This window comes from Aulonocara sp. 'chitande type north' Nkhata Bay, linkage group LG17 (genome assembly GCF_057382095.1).
Source record: "Aulonocara sp. 'chitande type north' Nkhata Bay isolate Kocher_YH1m ecotype deep benthic linkage group LG17, A_spYH_male_GT1.1, whole genome shotgun sequence".
Lineage (NCBI taxonomy): Eukaryota > Metazoa > Chordata > Actinopteri > Cichliformes > Cichlidae > Aulonocara > Aulonocara sp. 'chitande type north' Nkhata Bay.
This window is the reverse complement of record NC_141360.1, coordinates 39,080,909-39,098,922: the sequence shown is the minus strand read 5'-3', so window position 1 is coordinate 39,098,922 and position 18,014 is coordinate 39,080,909. Positions and strand designations below refer to the sequence as shown.

The window sequence follows — 18,014 nt, the reverse complement described above, 5'->3', positions numbered from 1 at the left end:
AGACATGGAATGAGGAAGAGAAGAGCTCTACATCCTAAAAATAAAATTTTAAAAAAGAAAGCTCATGCATGTCCATTTGAATGAAGGTGCAAATGAAAATGACAACAGGTGAACTGTAGAGCCAATAACAGAAGTTACAGCATACAGTGGTTTTTAGGTTTGGTTGGCTTTTTTAAAAATTGCAGTGATGAAAGGGACCTGACAGAAAGTTTGGGAACAGATCATTTAAAAAAGACACAAATGAGCACAGTTCATTATCTTACCATTTACCACTGTATGGTTTAACATTTAAAACTACCTGATGTTACCTGATACAACTTAAGCTGACTGTAAGCAAGCATTCGAAAATGATGATATAGCACAGTAAGTACTAACCTATGATGCACATACTGGTATTCAGAAATAGTGATGATTGAAAAGTTAATTTGTTAGATTTGTATAGTTTTACTAACATCTAGAACAAATAGATTCCAATTGACTCTATGGCTGATCTTCTTTGAGAACTGTCAACTGACTAAGTTTCTGGCCCTTTGAAGGATTGTAAAGAAAAGCAGTCTGTGGTGGCCGTGATAAGGGAGGTGGCAGTCATGTGCCCAACAGTCTTGCAGGCACTGCCAAGTCCTCACCCTCTGCTCAGTGCAGTGCACACACAGATAATTAAACATATGTACAAACCTTTGGATTTCAAATTAGCAGACAAATAAAATACATCACAGATGTGTGTTTAAATGCTGTGTTCCTGCAGGTAGTTTGAAACTGGAAGATGTTTGATCAGATGTACCATTATTGTCCTACTGTCACCACCAGCAGGACCATTCTCTGCTCTTTGGTGTGAGGAGGAGCCAAGGTTATTACAGTTAACTACAACTAAACTAAAAACTAAAATTATATATATTTTTTAAAATTGTTAACTAAAATACAAATAAAATTTTGAATTTTGGACTGAAATGATTTAATTAATTTGGTATAAATAAATACATAAATAAAACATGTATTAAAACTTGCCTGATGAGGCTTTGACAGATATATTTATTGAGACTTTGGACGTCTGCAACACTTTGAGTCAACTGCGTTCAAAAGGTTGTGTGTTTTTATTGTAATACCTGTACTATTTTGCCTCTGATATATTCCCTGCATACAAAAATAATCATTAAAGCCTAAAACTAAGACTCAAACTAATAGACGCTAAACTAAAGCTTAACATTTTCAAACTGTAATAACTGTGGGGGGAACAGGGGGAGCACTGCCAGAGACCTACAATATGGCCTCCAGCAGGCTACTCAGGTGCCTGATTCAAATAAACTGTCAGATACAGAATCCATGAGGGTGGCATTTAGTGCCCACAGGTCGGTGCCACCGTAAAGTACTCGATGGTGCTGGGATGGAATCCATCATCGAGAGTTTATGCTGATGCAGTGGGCCCTGGATTCCCGACAAAGGGCAATGCCTGGCCTCGTGTGACCGGAGTTTCTTGCTCTTATCCGGGGGCCAGATCGCAGGGGTAGTTGAGATGGTTCCTCCTTTCAATGTGGACCAATAACGGCTCTACTCTAAAACCCTCCCAAATGACTGAACTCTTTGCTCTCTCTCTAAGGGAAAGGCCTCAGTGTGTCAACCCTGCCAAATATTCTGGGAGATTCCCCAGGACACCGTCCACTGTCTCATCAGAAACATGCTCAGGGGCTGTCAGGCATATATGAACACAACTGAACAGGCTTGGTCTGTGATTTCAGATTTGAACTTTTGTTAAAAAAATTTGCTCTGTATCAGTAAAAAATTTTAACTTTAACATTGCTTTCACCAGGCTCCTAGAAGCTGTTTTAGTGTTCCCTTCATTTTTCTGTGCAGCCTGTAAGAGAGACAATCTTACAAAATCCCAAAACGTTACAAAAGTATGCTCACTGCAGAAAATGTGCATGCAAAGGTCTTGAAATCAGCAACACTAGTGGATCAAATTGAAGAGACAATAGAAAAACAGTTCCAGAGTCAATGGGCATTAAAAATGGCAGTGTCTGAAGAAGCTGATATCTGTCACTACTGAGGGGAGTGGAAGTGTTGGTACTGATGAAAAGCCTCAAAAATATACCCAAAATCTGAGGAAGGAATCCAAAAATGTCAGTTTATGAATAATCTGTAAAAGTTTATATCAAATAATATATAGTTTTTTGTGGAATTCCATTATTCTAAAAAGAAGAACGTAAGACATGACTAAATAACTCAAGTTGAAATTTGAAATTAGTGGAGGGTTGATTTACTGCATACAGGGACCTTTGTTTTTTCTGTGATGTGAGGGTTTTAGTCTTTCTCTAAAATGTTCTTGTGTGTACAAAACGGCCGACATCAAACACACCCGATCTGGGTCATTTGACCTCAATCCACAGGATTAATCTGAAAGGAGCACAGTGACGCTTCTACATATGGTAGCACTGACTTGGCACGTGTAAAGATGACATTTAACAGCAAAAGCTCAATGAAACTTTAAAGATGCAATGAATAATGAAAAACATTCCTTTTTCAATTTTTGCAGGTTTTGCATGTTCTTCTTCTAAATGTTTCGAGAGATTATCTCAAGTGATTTCATCAGTCGTCTCTTCAAGCTGCAATGAGACATTGTCAATTTCATGCCTTCGTCTATAATCAAATGATCAAAAACCAAACCTGCCAAACAGCAACATGTTACCTTTATGCAACCAGTCACATCATAATTAGTTTTGTTCAAAGTACAGATATGGCTCTATTCTGTGAACTTAACAGAATTTTTCTGTTCTGCTTTTCTTTGGGCATTTTCTCATTACATTTATTACTTTCAATTTTGGGGTCATTTTAATTCATCTTTGTGCATTTTTTCCACGGCAAATTAAATGAATCTAAAGTGCAGCTCAGGTGATCCTGGCATTTAGTTTGCTCGAGAGGGTGCTCATTATATTTTCAAAGTCCATAAGCAGCCAGAGGTCATTGGATGGGGCACTGAGAGAGAATACCTAAAAATGAGCCAAGTGCATCATTCAGTGCATTTGGTCAAATGATGGGTTATCCATTCCAGAAAATATATCAAGAGCCCCGTTACCTCTAACACTAAATTCACCCATCCATCCATCCATCTACTTGTTCTCAGGTCATTTAAATGCAAGAGGATATAAAACACATGAAACACAAACCTCCGTTGTTCCTTTTCCACATGGGATTTTACATAGAATGAACACATTTAAATATGTGATCCAAAAATGGATTTGTTGATTTATAACTTACACAAGTTAATTGTTGGATGAATATCTTATTTTTCTGTGCATGAAATTAAAATTCGTAATAAGTGTGTAAAAACACGTGAAAACAAACGAAAGCACAATTTTAGATCAAATCGGAACAAAAAAGGGGGGAAAGGGTCGATTAAAAACGGCGTGTGTATAACTTCAGTTTATGTCATTAATTCATCTAGCTTTTCACATTCTCTGTAGTTTTAAACCACAGACTGTATCTAAAAGATGGACATGCCTGCTGGATGAGCTAATAACGTTACAGATAAAAAAAAAAAAAAACAATGTCATTGTCAACTCGTCAACCACACTAGTGCCTTGCTCATTTCTGTCAGTGGTACGAGTCTTAAAGTCTGAGGTGTGCAAGGTGAACAGGAATGGAGACACCACAGTTCCCCGTGTAGCTCCTGAACTGCACATCACCAAATCAAACAGCCCAATCTCACACAGTGCAGTCTGTCTGTCTGGTAGTCAGTGATCCATGAGATGGTTCATCCATGTGTTTCCTGATGTTTCCTGCTGCTTCTCTCTCTTGTGTTAATTGGAGATAGTTTAGCCAGGAGCCATCACCATTCCCCTCTGAGGCCTTCCTCAAACCGCAACTGCAATTCATACTCATGCCATCAGCCATTAGCTACTACAAATACTGTCAACTTTAAAACGAGGATGTGGTCCCACCTAGTAAAATACACTTAAGAACTCAAAGGTGACCTGGATCGTGCAGCTGTTACTACCTAAAATAAATAAGCATAAGCTCTCTGCAGGATGGCTGCTTCATTCATTCACCGATTTGCTCTGTATAAAAAAAATGAGAAGGGTTCAGGAGATGTTTTCACCTGGAGTCTCTCCAGCACTTTGATCACATACAATGTGAGAGTAACTGATTGATAGTTTCTTAAACTCAGATGGTGTCAGCATGTTTGGTATAGGAACTAGACAGCGTGTTTTCTATAATACCAGCATCTTATCCTATTTCAGACTGTGGTAGCCAGCCGTCTGTGACTGGGGATTAGAGAGACCAGTGAGGATAGTGTAGGGTGTGTGGTGGTGGAGGAGGCAGCACAAGGCTAAACCTGTTGAAGAAATTCAATTTGTGATATAGCTACGGTAAGTATAGCAATTAAATATTTTAAACTTTTAAACTACACAACTTCATTTTAGTTAACATCTAAAACGTGCATCCATTTGTGATATACAGGCTATTGTTGCAGTCAGTGTTTCAGGAGCAACAGAACTAAAGGCTGACTGAAGTCCATGCTCATTACTCAGCTCTCCAGGGATTACACAACAACTTTAGCTCTGGGCCCTGCAGTCTGTTTTCTTACCAGAGATCACCAGACGACATGAAAACACTAATCATGGACCCTTATTTAAAGTAACATAAACATAAACTTCAATTATGGTGGTTTCAAATACAACGTTGAACCAGTGGAGACTTTAGATTTGATTCTGACTTTATGAAAAGCAAATAAACTGTCCCCAGTGCTGCACCATTCTGGCCTTATCCAAAACCTCACAAAACACTTTGTGTGTCCATTTTGAGCTAAATATTTCAGAGGCTTCAGAGGGGGAAGCTTTGAATGATCTAACAGTGGTTTTTACCAGTTTTGCTTCTTGAGCGCTTTGAAAACTATCAAAATGCTTATTTTCAAAAGTCTTTCATGTTTGGCAAAAGCTGCAAGCTATATCAAAATCATTGTTTTCTCTGTCACGTGTACAGACCTCTAGATGCCTCAATGTGTGACTGTGGATTTTGCAGAAGATTACATGCAGTTTTCTTAAACACCTACAGCGGTCCTTCGCTATAACACGGTTCACCTTTCGCGGCCTCGCTGTTTCGTGGATTTTTTTGTGCAACTTTGCTTGTTTTTTGTTTTTTTTAACAGCGCATTGTTTTCTGAGTCCTGATTGGCTGTAGACCATTGTAATGGAGACCAGGGGTTCCATTACCTGGTTGGTATTGTTAATAATAAATTGTTGGATTGGGAATTTAAAATGGGGTAATAAAGAAAACACATTAGTTCTTATGGAGTCTTTTAATAGGTTATTTGACATACGATTAAATTGACAGCTTGTAACAGAAAAGAGACAGTGGGACTGGCCATCCTACCTGTGTCGGAGAAGAGCCAAAGTTAGAGCTGCTTGCAGTTAATCATTTATCAATAACCTAAATATATGCGAAATGAGAACTTGTAAAGGTACTCACCTGTCCTAGTTGCTTCTTGCAGGATGTGGAGCAAAAGAGTGAAAGCGGCTCAATCACCTGTTTAAGAGCTCTTGGGGCAGACCAGTGTGCCAGGTTAGGGAGTATGGATAAAGAGGGTTTTAATTTAGATAGAAATGGGTGAAGCTTATGTTATTGGTTTGTTTATAGTATGTGTTGGAAATATGTATATGTTTGTGATGTGCTTTAATGTTATTGTATGTTTGTTTGTGTGGAGGGTTATGTGTTCATTTTGATTAGTTAACCCCCATACTTGGGCTATTCCGGATGCTCACCTGGAAAAGGTAGAGTATAAAAGGAAGCCATTTTGTTTAGTTGTGGTTAGTGTTTGTGCTGTTATCATGCTCCTTCTTTAATAAAGTGCCAAACCATGGATGTCTTTTACTCCAGTCTCGCGTCATATTATTGGACAGAACCTATGACCGCCGGCCAAAACTGACAACCATAGTCAATCAGTCTACTGCCATGTCTTCTGTCCAGTACAGAATGCGTTCAGCTTGTCAAATGTACATAACTCTTTGATCGCTAGCAGTGTGACTCTGAAGTGCTGCACTGTATGTTTGTCAGTTTTCTCCCCAACAAACACAACAATGTCGACGAAACATTTTGCACCGTCAAAGGCGCCTGCGGTAGCTCCCAAAAGGCAGAGGAAGATGATAACCATCGCACAAAAAGTTGGACTTCTGGACATGCTAAAGGAAGGTAGAAGTTACTTTTCGGGATTATAAGGTGCATTAAGCGAAACAAAACAGTCAGATAAGTCAAACTTTACTCAGCTTCCTCTACTTTCGTACCATTGATTAATGTTGAATTCTCTGGCAGCTGCTCTATTCCCATGTTCTGGACCTAAAACAGGGTTTGATCTTTGGTTTCATTCTATAATACTGGACTTATTTTTCTGCGAAGGTTTGAACTTTGAGAGTTTAAACAAGAGAGAAAAGTGTGAAAATGTTCATGCCTGTCTGAGAAAATTGTATAAAATGTGTAGTGAGAGGTTTTACAGCCTTAAAACATCTATAATAACTCTAAAAAATAAAGCTGGCTACTTCGTATATTTCACCTATCGCGGGTTATTTTTAGAACGTAACTCTCGCGATAAACGAGGGACTGCTGTACTTGTTTAAATTTACTATGTGTAAATTTAAACTGGTTTAACAGCTAATATAGGCAGAGTTTTACCATTTTGTAAGTTAACTAAGGAACACACAAATGGTTTGAGAGCATTTTTAATTCATTAATGCTTCTCTTGCACATTTTACAAGCTCATCCTATATTTTCTGTCTCAAACCCTGTAAAGTCAGGTAATGTATACATCAGACAGCCATCCCACAGACTTTTATGTAGTGTAAGTTTAAAGAAAAAGTAGGTTTCTGTCATTGCTCACACAGCAAAATCTATATCATAACTAAACCTCAGAAATCTCAGCCAAAGGAAGAATAATCAAGGCCAAGCAAATATGTGATTCTTGACTGACTCCACTGACAAATCTTACAGTTGTTTGTGTTATGCCCCCTCTAGAGGTGACCAAGAAACATCATTAAAGGCATCCATCGGCCACAAGTCCCAAGCAAACAGAAGAACAACCTGAGATAAAATGTATTTATTTTTAACAACATTTTTACAAATAGAGGAGCATAAATTGATGTCAAAGTGAGACAAGGCCAACATGACAAACAACCAGATATGTCCAAAGAAGCACTACCACGATAATCTTACCAAGAGAATTGACATAAATACACTTATTTAAATGTAAACACAAAGCACACAACTGCAGGTGTTGCTCGTTGGAACGACATTATTGAAGCAGTGTGGGATCATTTTGACAGAAAATAGAACAGCCATCTTTCAAAGGTGGGCTTTTTCAAGACATCTGGAGAACGACTCCTGAAGACTACTTTAGTACATAATACTGTATATAAATTATTTTTTTCTGTGCAAAACACTCATGCATGCAAAGTTACAGCGCAAATCAGAGTCCACACTTTATTTTTTAACCTGTATTAGCATTGAAAGCCTTCCTGTAACAGCTGGGTGCTGCAGTTTTTAAGAACAAGAAAAGAAAGAAAAACAAAGAAAAAGGACATTTGAAGGACTATTTTTGGTCATGGATTAATACATATTTGATATTCTGGTGAGGTTTTTTCTCTGGCAGCATGATGGTGAATGTGTCATGTTCATTATAATGAAGGAGAATGTCAGCTAGTCCGTTTTGGCATGGCCTTAATCATGCATGGATAACAGAGGAGCTCTGTGGCAAAAGTTGGTTTGGGGATTTTAGTGGGTTTGGTTTATGCTGTGATAAATTGGGAATTATTGTTTATCCCCTGCTGAATTTATTTATGAATTTATAAGCTTGCTCACTTCCAAACAAATGGAAATAAAGCCTCTCTTTTTTTATTGTATAATTATAATGAAGAGAGACAGAATAGCAACCAAAAATCCAGAACAAAAAAAAAAACCACATTAAAGAAAAGGTATAAACTGACCTGCATGTCACTGAGTGAAATCAGGAGTTTGATCCCCTACAACCCAGCCAGAATTCTGAGTTCCACGATTGGCTGTCAGGGACTTTAAACTTGGCTGAAATGGACTACAATACCATCATTAAGAAGCTTGGTGAGAAGCTAAGAGCTTCTTAATGATCAGAAAGTAGTAGGTACCACAGTCACCAAGAAAACTACTGGTAAGACGCTGTGCTTTAATGGCATTCCAGTAGCTACATGCTAGCAGTTGCTAAAAGTTTAGATGTTTGTTATCTTCTCACTGCGTTAATATGAACCTAAAACATTTTAACTATGTATTTCTTCTAAATGCTGTCTAAATAATATCATTGTCACATGTCAAATCGCACAGTTTGAACAACTAAATTGCCGTTTATCAGTAAGCTAATAATCGCTAATTAGCTTACATAAGCGAACATACTTTCAGAAAAAGTGGGTAACATTACCATAAAGTTAACTTTACTGGTTTATATTATTTTAAGCAAATGCCAAAGGCATACACTACTTTAGAGTTTTGCTCATTATTTAGTAAGAAATATGTATTTTGTGTAAATTAACTGATAGCAATGTTAATGACATGTTAAGTAATATTAAGTAATGTTTCTATTTTATAGAAAGGTTTAAGAGTACGCAAAAACCAAATCTCTGAGAGATGCAACCAGAAGACGGATGAGAAACATACTTGAGGCTGAGATGACAGAATGACATGGGTAAGAATTAAAAATGTAAGATATAAAGAAACATTTTAAACATTGTATTATTTTTAATTGTGATGTTTAATGCCAATTATTGAATTTATACACTAGGACATCTCCCCCTAAAAGCGTAAGAGTGATGTATGCGCAGGGCATTGTTGCTCTGTCTCCATATCTGGAAGACCCATATTCACAACATGGATATGTAAGTAAAGGGAACTTTTCAACATTAAATACATAATTGCCCTCAGAAATGTTGATAACATAGTCCTTCTTCATTTATTTAATTACATAGAAACATTACTACGATCCAGAGAGCAGTTCAGGATACATTGCATGGCGGTTGAAGACCATTCAACGAAAAGCTGTGGAGGAAAGAAGCGTCTCAGTTTGCAAATCTCCCAAAAGTAAGTTCACTTATCATTTAAATGATACTGATGTACTGATAGAACAAGATTTCCGACTCCTGTTTTGTGAGGTCACTGGGAGCAAATTCTTGGAGAGGTGGCTCACCAATCTCAAAGCAAAGGTTGTAAAGAAAAGTCATGGACTTGTCCCCACCTCAGAGCTCTTGGAGTTAATGTGCAATGCTGAGTCAGGTACTGAAGTTGAGAATGGTATGATTGTGACTGTTTTTATTTGCCATTGTTGGTTATATAGGTAATTCTGTCAATTCAATGTATTTTTGGAATAATTCTTTATTTATTCGTCTGTAGGCTGGGACAGTGACTTGTCTACTATCTTGCTGCTGCTACATCTGCTACCACCATCTGCACAAGGGCGAAAGAGACCAGGAAAGATGTCTGCATCTCAAGCTGTCAATAACCTCATCAAATTCCCAAAGGTATGTTGTTTAAAATATACTTTCCATCACCTCTATTTTCATGGACAGTGAGTTGAGCTAATCTACTGTCAGAGGATAGTCACTTAATACTGTTGTTTAATGTGTTGTTGTAGGCTGGAACCAGTGTACAGCAGCATCTAGACAACATCACCCGAAGCAGTCAGCCCTACCATCTTACCCAGGGATCCACAAGAAGCAGCATTCACACCTTCATTGTGATTGAGAAGCATGCACTTCCATGTAATGCGACAGGTGCTGTAGGAGCCCTTGATGAACTCTTTAGGGCCCATTATGTCTTTGGTACATCATACAGTTCATCCCTGATGAACTTTTTTACTTTTCTGCAACTACGACATTGGGGAAATGTCATATTGCTTTCTCTAGTGAGCATCATAGAACTGAATTGTAAAGGTTTGTTACGTTAATTAAATGACACTGAAATGAGAAACATAATAAATGCTGTTACTTTAACCTGTATATTTGTTATTTCCATAATGTAGGATAGATCACAGTTATTTAGTAATATAGCATCATAAGATGAATATGAAAAAAATCACACTACAGAGAAATAAAAATGATATATACACATCAGAGTGTTATTATTAAACTAAATTTGGAGTAAAAATAGCTCTATAAAGTGTAATCAAATTACTCTGAACAGTGTGAATAACCCTCAGTGTTAAATATTTTTACACATTTTGTTGTTAATTTTGACACTAAATTGAGTACAATTAACACTGAAAAGTTAACACTGGCCATAGAGTAAATTTAACTCTAATTTTGAGTGGGACCAAATGTTATCTGAAGCAGAGTTAAAATTAACTCCCTAAGTGTAAAATTTACACTTGGTTTTTTACTGTGTATGTGACGCAGAAAAGAAAATGCTGCAGTTATGCTATTTAAGCTCTGAGCATGAACATTAATAGTGGAATACATCATAATACATTGAACTGATTCTTTTCACAACTTTTTAAAGAGAGAAAAAGAAAATCACCAGATTTACTGCAGCTTCAGCTGTGGTGTTGACTAACGTGTGAGTGACAAAGTTTGGTTGATGGTAATGAAAATTAAACCAACAAAATACTGTGTACATAAAGTAAGAAAGCGCTGTGGTTATTTAATTAGTGTCTTTTGGCCCCATTCATTTGCATACTGGTAAAATATTTTGTTGATATTTGTGTACTGCATGATGTGTTTTCATTAGAAATCGTGACAAGCTGTCGGTGCCCTTTTAGGTTTTACTTTTTAGGTGACCTTTAGCAACACTGACTGCAGAAAGCTGCCAACAAATGGTTAATGACAGCCCACGAATGGGTGTAATAAATCCAGCCAGCAGAGGGAGGTGTGGTGACTTCCTCCACAAGGTCATACTGCATGGACAAATGTTTTTAGTGTCCTCTGAGGACAGGAACTTTATTCAAGTCCATTTCTTGTTCTTGGTGAAGAAGTGAATTAAATAAGTGTTTCCTAAAACATCACATCAAGTGCTTCAAAAAGAGAATCATTCAGTTTATGAAAGTGTGGTAAAAGTGTAGAAGTGTGTATCGTGTGTATTGTACTAACAAATATCAGTGTTGGTTTGCAGTAACTAGGTCACATGAGAAATACCCTATTGATACCAAAGGACAAATAAGGATAAAAAACTGGCACAATAAACAGTAAGGCATAACAAAACTGGTACTTCTTTATTTTTAAACTCTACTGTAATAACTGGCATGGATCTGGAGTAATATTAAATGGAAGGGTGGAGGGCTATATAGGTTGACATCTATTTAAATTTAAATGCGTAAAATGTTTAATGCAATTACCCATTAGCAATCAAATCAATTGCATGCATTTGCTGTATGGCATCAGACATGGTATAAGCTGTGTCCCAAAACATAGGCATCCTCCTGAGGACACATTTGTAGACTGATTACATGACAGCGATGCGACGAAGGCTGTCCCAGTTCGTAGACTCCTCTGAATCCGGCCAACAAATAACCGACCGTTTTATTTCTGTGCCCTTTTGTTTGCAACCTCTACAGCAGGAGTGCACACACTTTTTCAGCATGCGACCTACTCGTAAAATGACCAAGTGAAAATTACCTACCCTACTATAAAAATGCAAAACATAGATTTGCAAACATATTGAGTACTCTTTATTTGTACAATATATGCTGATGTACCTTGCATAACTGTATGAACCCATATTGAACAATACAACTCTGTACATTTCTTGTCATTACATTACTCTGATGACTTGCACTGAATGGACTCAGCCAGGGATGCATGGTCAGTTAATTAACATCATCATGGTGGAACGGTATTTGGATTTAATAATCTTCATGTGGGAAAAGGCTGAATCACATAAATAAGTGGAACTGAATGATGCAGTCAAGGAGGTAACACATTTCTTCATGTTGGGGTACTTTTCCTCTGTAAGTTCCAGAACTTTCCATGACCCCTTAAGTTAAATGTCAGCCTGTAGTGTCAAAATCTCCAGAGAAGTTCAGGTAAAACAGTGTTTAAATTTTTGACGCGAGTGAATCAACCTCAGCATCTTCCCGAAAAGGGGAGGACATGAATGTAGTAACTGGCTCCAGTAAAACAAAGTCTTGAAAGTGTTTGTTAAACTCTGACAGACAGTTCTTGATCTGCTCTGTGTAGCGTGCACCGTCAAGCTGCATACACGCCTTCCTGTTCTTCAAGTTTGCCAAATCATGTCGCTGCAGCTTTGAGGACAGATGTTGGTCAGTTTGGTTAAAAATGCTAAATCTAGCAGCCACTGATCATCATTTAGTTGGTTGTATTCTGCATGTTTAGCTACACAGAAAAACTCCTTAATTCCCAGACAGAGCTCTCGAAATCTTTGCAGGAATTTCCCTCGACTAAGCCGTCCCACCTGAGTGTGTAGCAACAACTCAGAATGGTCGCAGTCGACCTTCTCCAGATGCACACGAAATAGCCATCTTTGAAGAGATCTGGTGTGAATGGAACAGGCGATCATCATTGCCACATCCATTATCGTCGGTGTATTATTCAGTGATAGTTGGGGAAGTCCGGGAGAGCAACTAGCAACGAAACTGTCACAGCTGCTACGGCAGTCGTGTGGTGTTTGTGGAAGGAAGGACCCAAGTCCAGGCAAAAGCTGTGATGCGAGTGAGCGTTTATTTGCAAAAGTGACAAAAACAATAACTAATGGGGAGTTACCTAAACCTTAACTGGGAAAACTAACCTCACTTGAACTGAAAAACAAAATGCTAAACACTGGGATACCTGAAAACATGAGGACAATGTTACACAAAGAGCAGCAGAGAACGCAGACAAACGCAGATGGACCGACAACAAGCACAAGAAAACACGGGGCTTAAATACACAGAGGGGCAATCAGGGAATGGATGACAGGAGCGAAACATCGCTGGGAGAAATCAAAGCTGACGAGACAAGGTAAGCAAAACAGAATACACTAACATGAGACAGACTTTCAAAGTAAAACAGGAAATACACTGACAGAACTCAGAGACACGACACTGACAGAGAACAAGGGGAACACACAGGCAGGGATGACTGGACACTAAACAGAAGGAGCAAAGAACTAGAAAATCTCTCAAACATAACAAAACTTAGACCGAAACATGTGATAATATAACTCTATAACCAAAAGGACTTTGTCAACAGACTCAGGACCCTGACAGAATCCATTTGAGCAGAAACATTTCATCACGCTGGCAGCTCACTTCGAGTTTGATCCATGCAGTGAACCACAGAATGATGTTTCAGCAAAAGAACTGCTGCATCTCATCTATGCCACTGAGGACAAGATATTTCAACATAAAGTTTGGGCTATGGCTTTTGATCTTCATGGGAATATTGTACTCCCTGACCAAAGACTCAGTCTGTGCTCTAGAAATAACCTCACACATAAAAAACTATTATGTGGCAAGAGATTCCAGTGTTACCCTTAATTGTGAGTTTGTCTTTGAATCTGAGAACTTGGGATATACGGAAATAGCGTGGAACATTGTGCCTTCAGATAAACAGCAGGATGACAAGATCATTATCTGGTATACTGGAGGTGTGATATACAGTAATCTATATGAGAAGTTAAAGAATAGGGTCCACTTTGCCTCTCCTGATCCCCAAGATGGGTGACGCATCATTAAGAATCCTTGACCTGAAGCTGACAGATATGGGAACTTACCAATGCAAGGTGAAAAGGTTACCTGAGTTTGGTATGAAAAATTTTAACCTGTTCGTAATGGAGAGGCCAAGTACACCAGTATGCTACATAGATGGTGAAGCAGAGGAAGGAAACAACCTCAGGATGAGATGTAGATCCTCACAAGGTACTCCCCCTCTGGGTTACAACTGGTCTAAGGCAAACGGAAACAAGATGTTGCCTCAAAGTGCCTTTGTTGACACTATAGCAGGTGACTTGTATTTACGCAAGATCACAGAGAGTGCACGTAAAAACTCCAAAACATGTACAAACTCCAAAACAATAATGGCAGTTCTAAATAAAGACAATAAATTGAATGAATTACGAAACACTCATTTTATTTCTATTAGATCTGAAAATGTTGTGTAATACTACAACCTGAAACGACAGGTTTGCGTTTGCCTGTACAGGAGATAAAGGGAAAAAATGTAACAAGAGCTGTTAAATGGAATAGTCCAAATCACCAAAGTAAACTGGACCTGGGCTTGTTGCAGGGATCTGAAGTTAATAAACGTGAAGTGCATACACTCACGCTTAGGACCATATAATAATAAATATGTGCGTGATGAAAGTTGGGCAGCACGCTAACGTCCTTACTCCACTCTGTATGCTCGTATGGGTCTGACCATTTCACTCCTTTGATTTTTTCCTCATACTTTTTTTTTTTTTTTTCCTTTTCGTCAAGTCTGTCTTTGTACGGACCTGTCCTGTTCTCCGTCGTTTTGTACATAACTGTTTTTGGGGCAAATAAAATGCAAGTAGGGATTACAACCGCAGAATGAATGATTACCGGTGCTAGAAATATTAGCATTTGATGCAGTGTTTTGATTTTGTTGCCACGGGTACCCAGAAAGCAATGCGTGAAAGTCACGTGGTCTGTCAATCTCTATACCTTTCTAATGTGACGTTGATTGCCACGACACAACAGCTTTCCATCCCAGGACAGACGGAGAACCTATGCATTGGTCATCAGAGGAGGACAACAAAACGGTGAGGGAGATTTCTTCCAAGCACGGCAGCAGAGCCGGAAGAGAGAGAGCAGCTGGCTGCAGACCACTATGGTGCCCGACAGGGAAGTCGGACAGGACACGACCGGAGGTTTGAAAGGAGACCAGCTCAAAACAACTGGTATGTAAAACCCACCCGAATTGAGCGAGCTGGACCGCCTGTTAACAAAATACCATCAGATGATCCAGACTTTTCTGCTAAGGTCCGCATTATTCATAGACTGATTAAAGCAGTGCATCATCTGAAGAATGTTTCAAGAGACATTTAAGCCAGCCATCCCCAACAGAAAGACACAGACTCTGAGGGAAATGCTAGAAACTGGGCTCACACAGTCATTCTGATCCTCCGTGATCATTATACTGAGAGCATAGAAGAGGAAGTAAAAGCTCATTTTGAGTTCCCTAAACAGGACTGGAGAGGCCCAATTGAGTTAGCGATGTCCTGGGCCAAGAGGAACCTGGGCCGCCGCCTCCAGCCCGAATCTTTGGAGCAGGCCCAAGCTGAGATTGTGGCAAAACTGGCAGATTTGAGGGCAGCCACTGGACCTGGGGGAGAATACAACCAGCGACCCAGCACAACAGCCACAGGTGAGTGGGGCGGTGATGCAGTTTGACACTATTAAACCCCTCACTGAGGTAAAACAGCCAGCTGTTCTGCACACACGACCCGCCACACCACAGACCTCCATTTAGAAAGACAGAACTTCAACATGTCTTGAAGTTCTCCAGAGGCCTGGTAATATGAACTAATCATTTGATTCAGGTTAGTGATGAGATTTCCGGCTCTTTTTAGAGAATCGGCACGACTCACTAAAAAGAGCCGGCTCTTTCAGCTCCCAACCGGGCTCTTCAGGTCGTTTTGTTGCTTTAATTTATTATTAACAACAATAAAAAAAAATTTATGCACAAAAGGAATTACTAATGTAAACAAAAAAAACCCAAACTGGTTTTATTTATATATGTTTATATATAAATATATACGGTGGACCCTAGAGACAAAGCACGTACAAACTCCAAAACACATTTCTAGCGTTAACTGAACTTCCAAAACAGAGCTACCTAGATCAGCGGTCCCCAACCCCCGGGCCTCGTACCTGTACCGGTCCGTGAGTCGTTTGGTGCCGGGCTGTGAGAGTTGAGGCTCAGGTGTGAAATGTATGGTTTTTAGGGTTTTTAATCGGTTTTCAACGTTATTTTGTTATTGTTTTTATCGTTAACTCGGTTTTCCTGTGTCTTTTCACGTGTGTTATGAATAAATCTTGTTTTCGGTACCGGTACTAGTTTTATTTTGTTGTATTTATCCGCGACACCTCAAAGGCCGGTCTGTGAAAATAATGTCGGGCATAAACCGGTCCGTGGCGCAAAAAAGGTTGGGGACCGCTCACCTAGATCACTTAAATTAGTCAATTGAAAGCATATGTGTATTATTTGTGTATTTATACACAAGCACTGATATATATTCAAATAATTAACAAAAAAAATAAAAAAATCTTCATTTACTTGTTACTACCACACACCAAATCCGGTCGTTGGTACTTCCTGGCTTATGTAGCCACTAGGTAACAAGAGCTCAACACTGCGCCTAGCATCCTGGAGCACTTCTGTTGTGTTTTGTACGTGTTTTGGAGTTTTTACGTGTTTTGGAGTTTTTACGTGCAATGTCTCTAGGGGCCACCGTAAATATACTTTTATTTATTCACTCCACATAAAATGTAATAAATAAATCATATAATACAAAAACCAACTATTCACATTTCAACTTTTAAGTATTTAAATTTTCAGCTTTTTCCCTTTAAACAAATTTAAAGTGAAACAACACAAAACACTGCAAACCACAACACAATTAAATATAAATTAAAATATGAAAACATAAAGAAGATGCATATTCTGTCATATGGGCCCGCATGAATAAACCTTCTGAATCCTTTATCATACCCAACTGAAAATAGTTGTGGATGATTACTATAGAGATTGACAGACCACGTGACTTTCGCGCATTGCTTTGTGGGTACCCGTGGCAACAAAATCAAAACACTGCATCAAGCATCAATTTTATTTGCCCCCCAAAAAGTTATGTACAAAACGACGGAGAACACGGCAGGTCCGTACAAAGACAGACTTGATGAAAAGGCAAACAACAAGTACGAGGAAAAAAATCAAAGGAGTGAAAGAGTCAGACCCATACGAGCATACAGAGTGGAGTAAGGACGTTAGTGTGCTGCCCAACTTTCATCACGCACATATTTATTATTATATGGTCCTAAGCGTGAGTGTATGCACTTCACGTTTATTAACTTCAGATCCCTGCAACAAGCCCAGGTCCAGTTTACTTTGGTGATTTAGACTATTCCATTTAACAGCTGTTGTTTTTTTTTGTTTTTTTTCCCCTTATCTCCTGTACAGGCAAACGCAAACCTGTCGTTTCAGGTTGTAGTATTACACAACATTTTCAGAGCTAATAGAAATAAAATGTGTTTTGTAATTCATTCAATTTATTGTCTTTATTTAGAACTGGCATTATTGTTTCATTCTATTATAGAATCTTACAAGAAAGAGGCAAAATTGTATTCCATTATGCTTTATTTAGCAGTTTCGGTGAAAAACAAATCAACACAAAACAAAACAAAACAAAAAAAAAAAAAAACATATCAAAACAACATACTGGAAAACAGTTATTCATCACTCGATTGCTTCCCTTGGGCACATATATGCGGGACGTTTCGTGGCTGTTTTGATATCGCTCTCTCTTTTAACCGATCAAATCTCGCTGCGGTAGCAGCTTTAAACTCGGTATGACCCAGGTTGATAGAGGGGCCCAGTCTGGATCGCATTCCAGCATTTGGTAGGCTGGTTTTCCTACAAAACACAACAAACATTAGCCCGCAAAGCCACAGTGAACAAAGCAGCATAGCACAACGAATTCAATTCAAATCAATAGAAGACTTATTTGTAACCTACATCAACAATTATGATAAATTACGTAATTACAACTACAACAGAAGACTTACCTTTGTGGAAATGCTTGGGGCAGACTAACATGTGAGCTGGAGTGTTCTGGAACGTTATATTTGGTCTTGGAATGGCTGCAATCCAGACCATCCGTCGGCTCTTTGTTACTTCGGAAACATGGCTTAAACAATTTCTCTTCCACGACGTAATCTGATAAAAACCGATCTCTTTACCCGTCGGCTTACCATGGCTGTCATGGCTGAGTTTTCGAAAACTCAGTTTTTGCGCTTACATGTGAACGAGGAAAACGGAGATATAGACATTTACATGTGGACAGGA

The 18,014-nt window shown here is 38.7% G+C and overlaps 1 protein-coding gene across 1 annotated transcript; it reads left to right on the top strand.

The window, feature by feature from the left end:
- Positions 1-7,019: 7,019 nt before the first annotated feature.
- On the top strand, positions 7,020-9,943 carry LOC147310582 (uncharacterized). The gene is made up of 5 exons (XM_086268292.1): positions 7,020-8,689; positions 8,786-8,879; positions 8,970-9,081; positions 9,391-9,518; positions 9,632-9,943. The coding sequence occupies exons 2-5, from the start codon at positions 8,814-8,816 to the stop codon at positions 9,941-9,943; spliced, it is 618 nt and encodes a 205-aa protein (XP_086124418.1). The 5' UTR covers positions 7,020-8,689; positions 8,786-8,813.
- Positions 9,944-18,014: the final 8,071 nt, after the last annotated feature.

Excerpts from the sequence above, each read along its gene's own strand:
- LOC147310582 (XM_086268292.1), top strand. The coding sequence starts at position 8,814 with ATGTATGCGCAGGGCATTGTTGCTCTGTCTCCATATCTGGAAGACCCA. Across the intron at positions 8,880-8,969 it reads CATATTCACAACATGGATAT|AAACATTACTACGATCCAGA; the intron begins GTAAGTAAAGGG and ends TTAATTACATAG. Across the intron at positions 9,519-9,631 it reads ACCTCATCAAATTCCCAAAG|GCTGGAACCAGTGTACAGCA; the intron begins GTATGTTGTTTA and ends GTGTTGTTGTAG.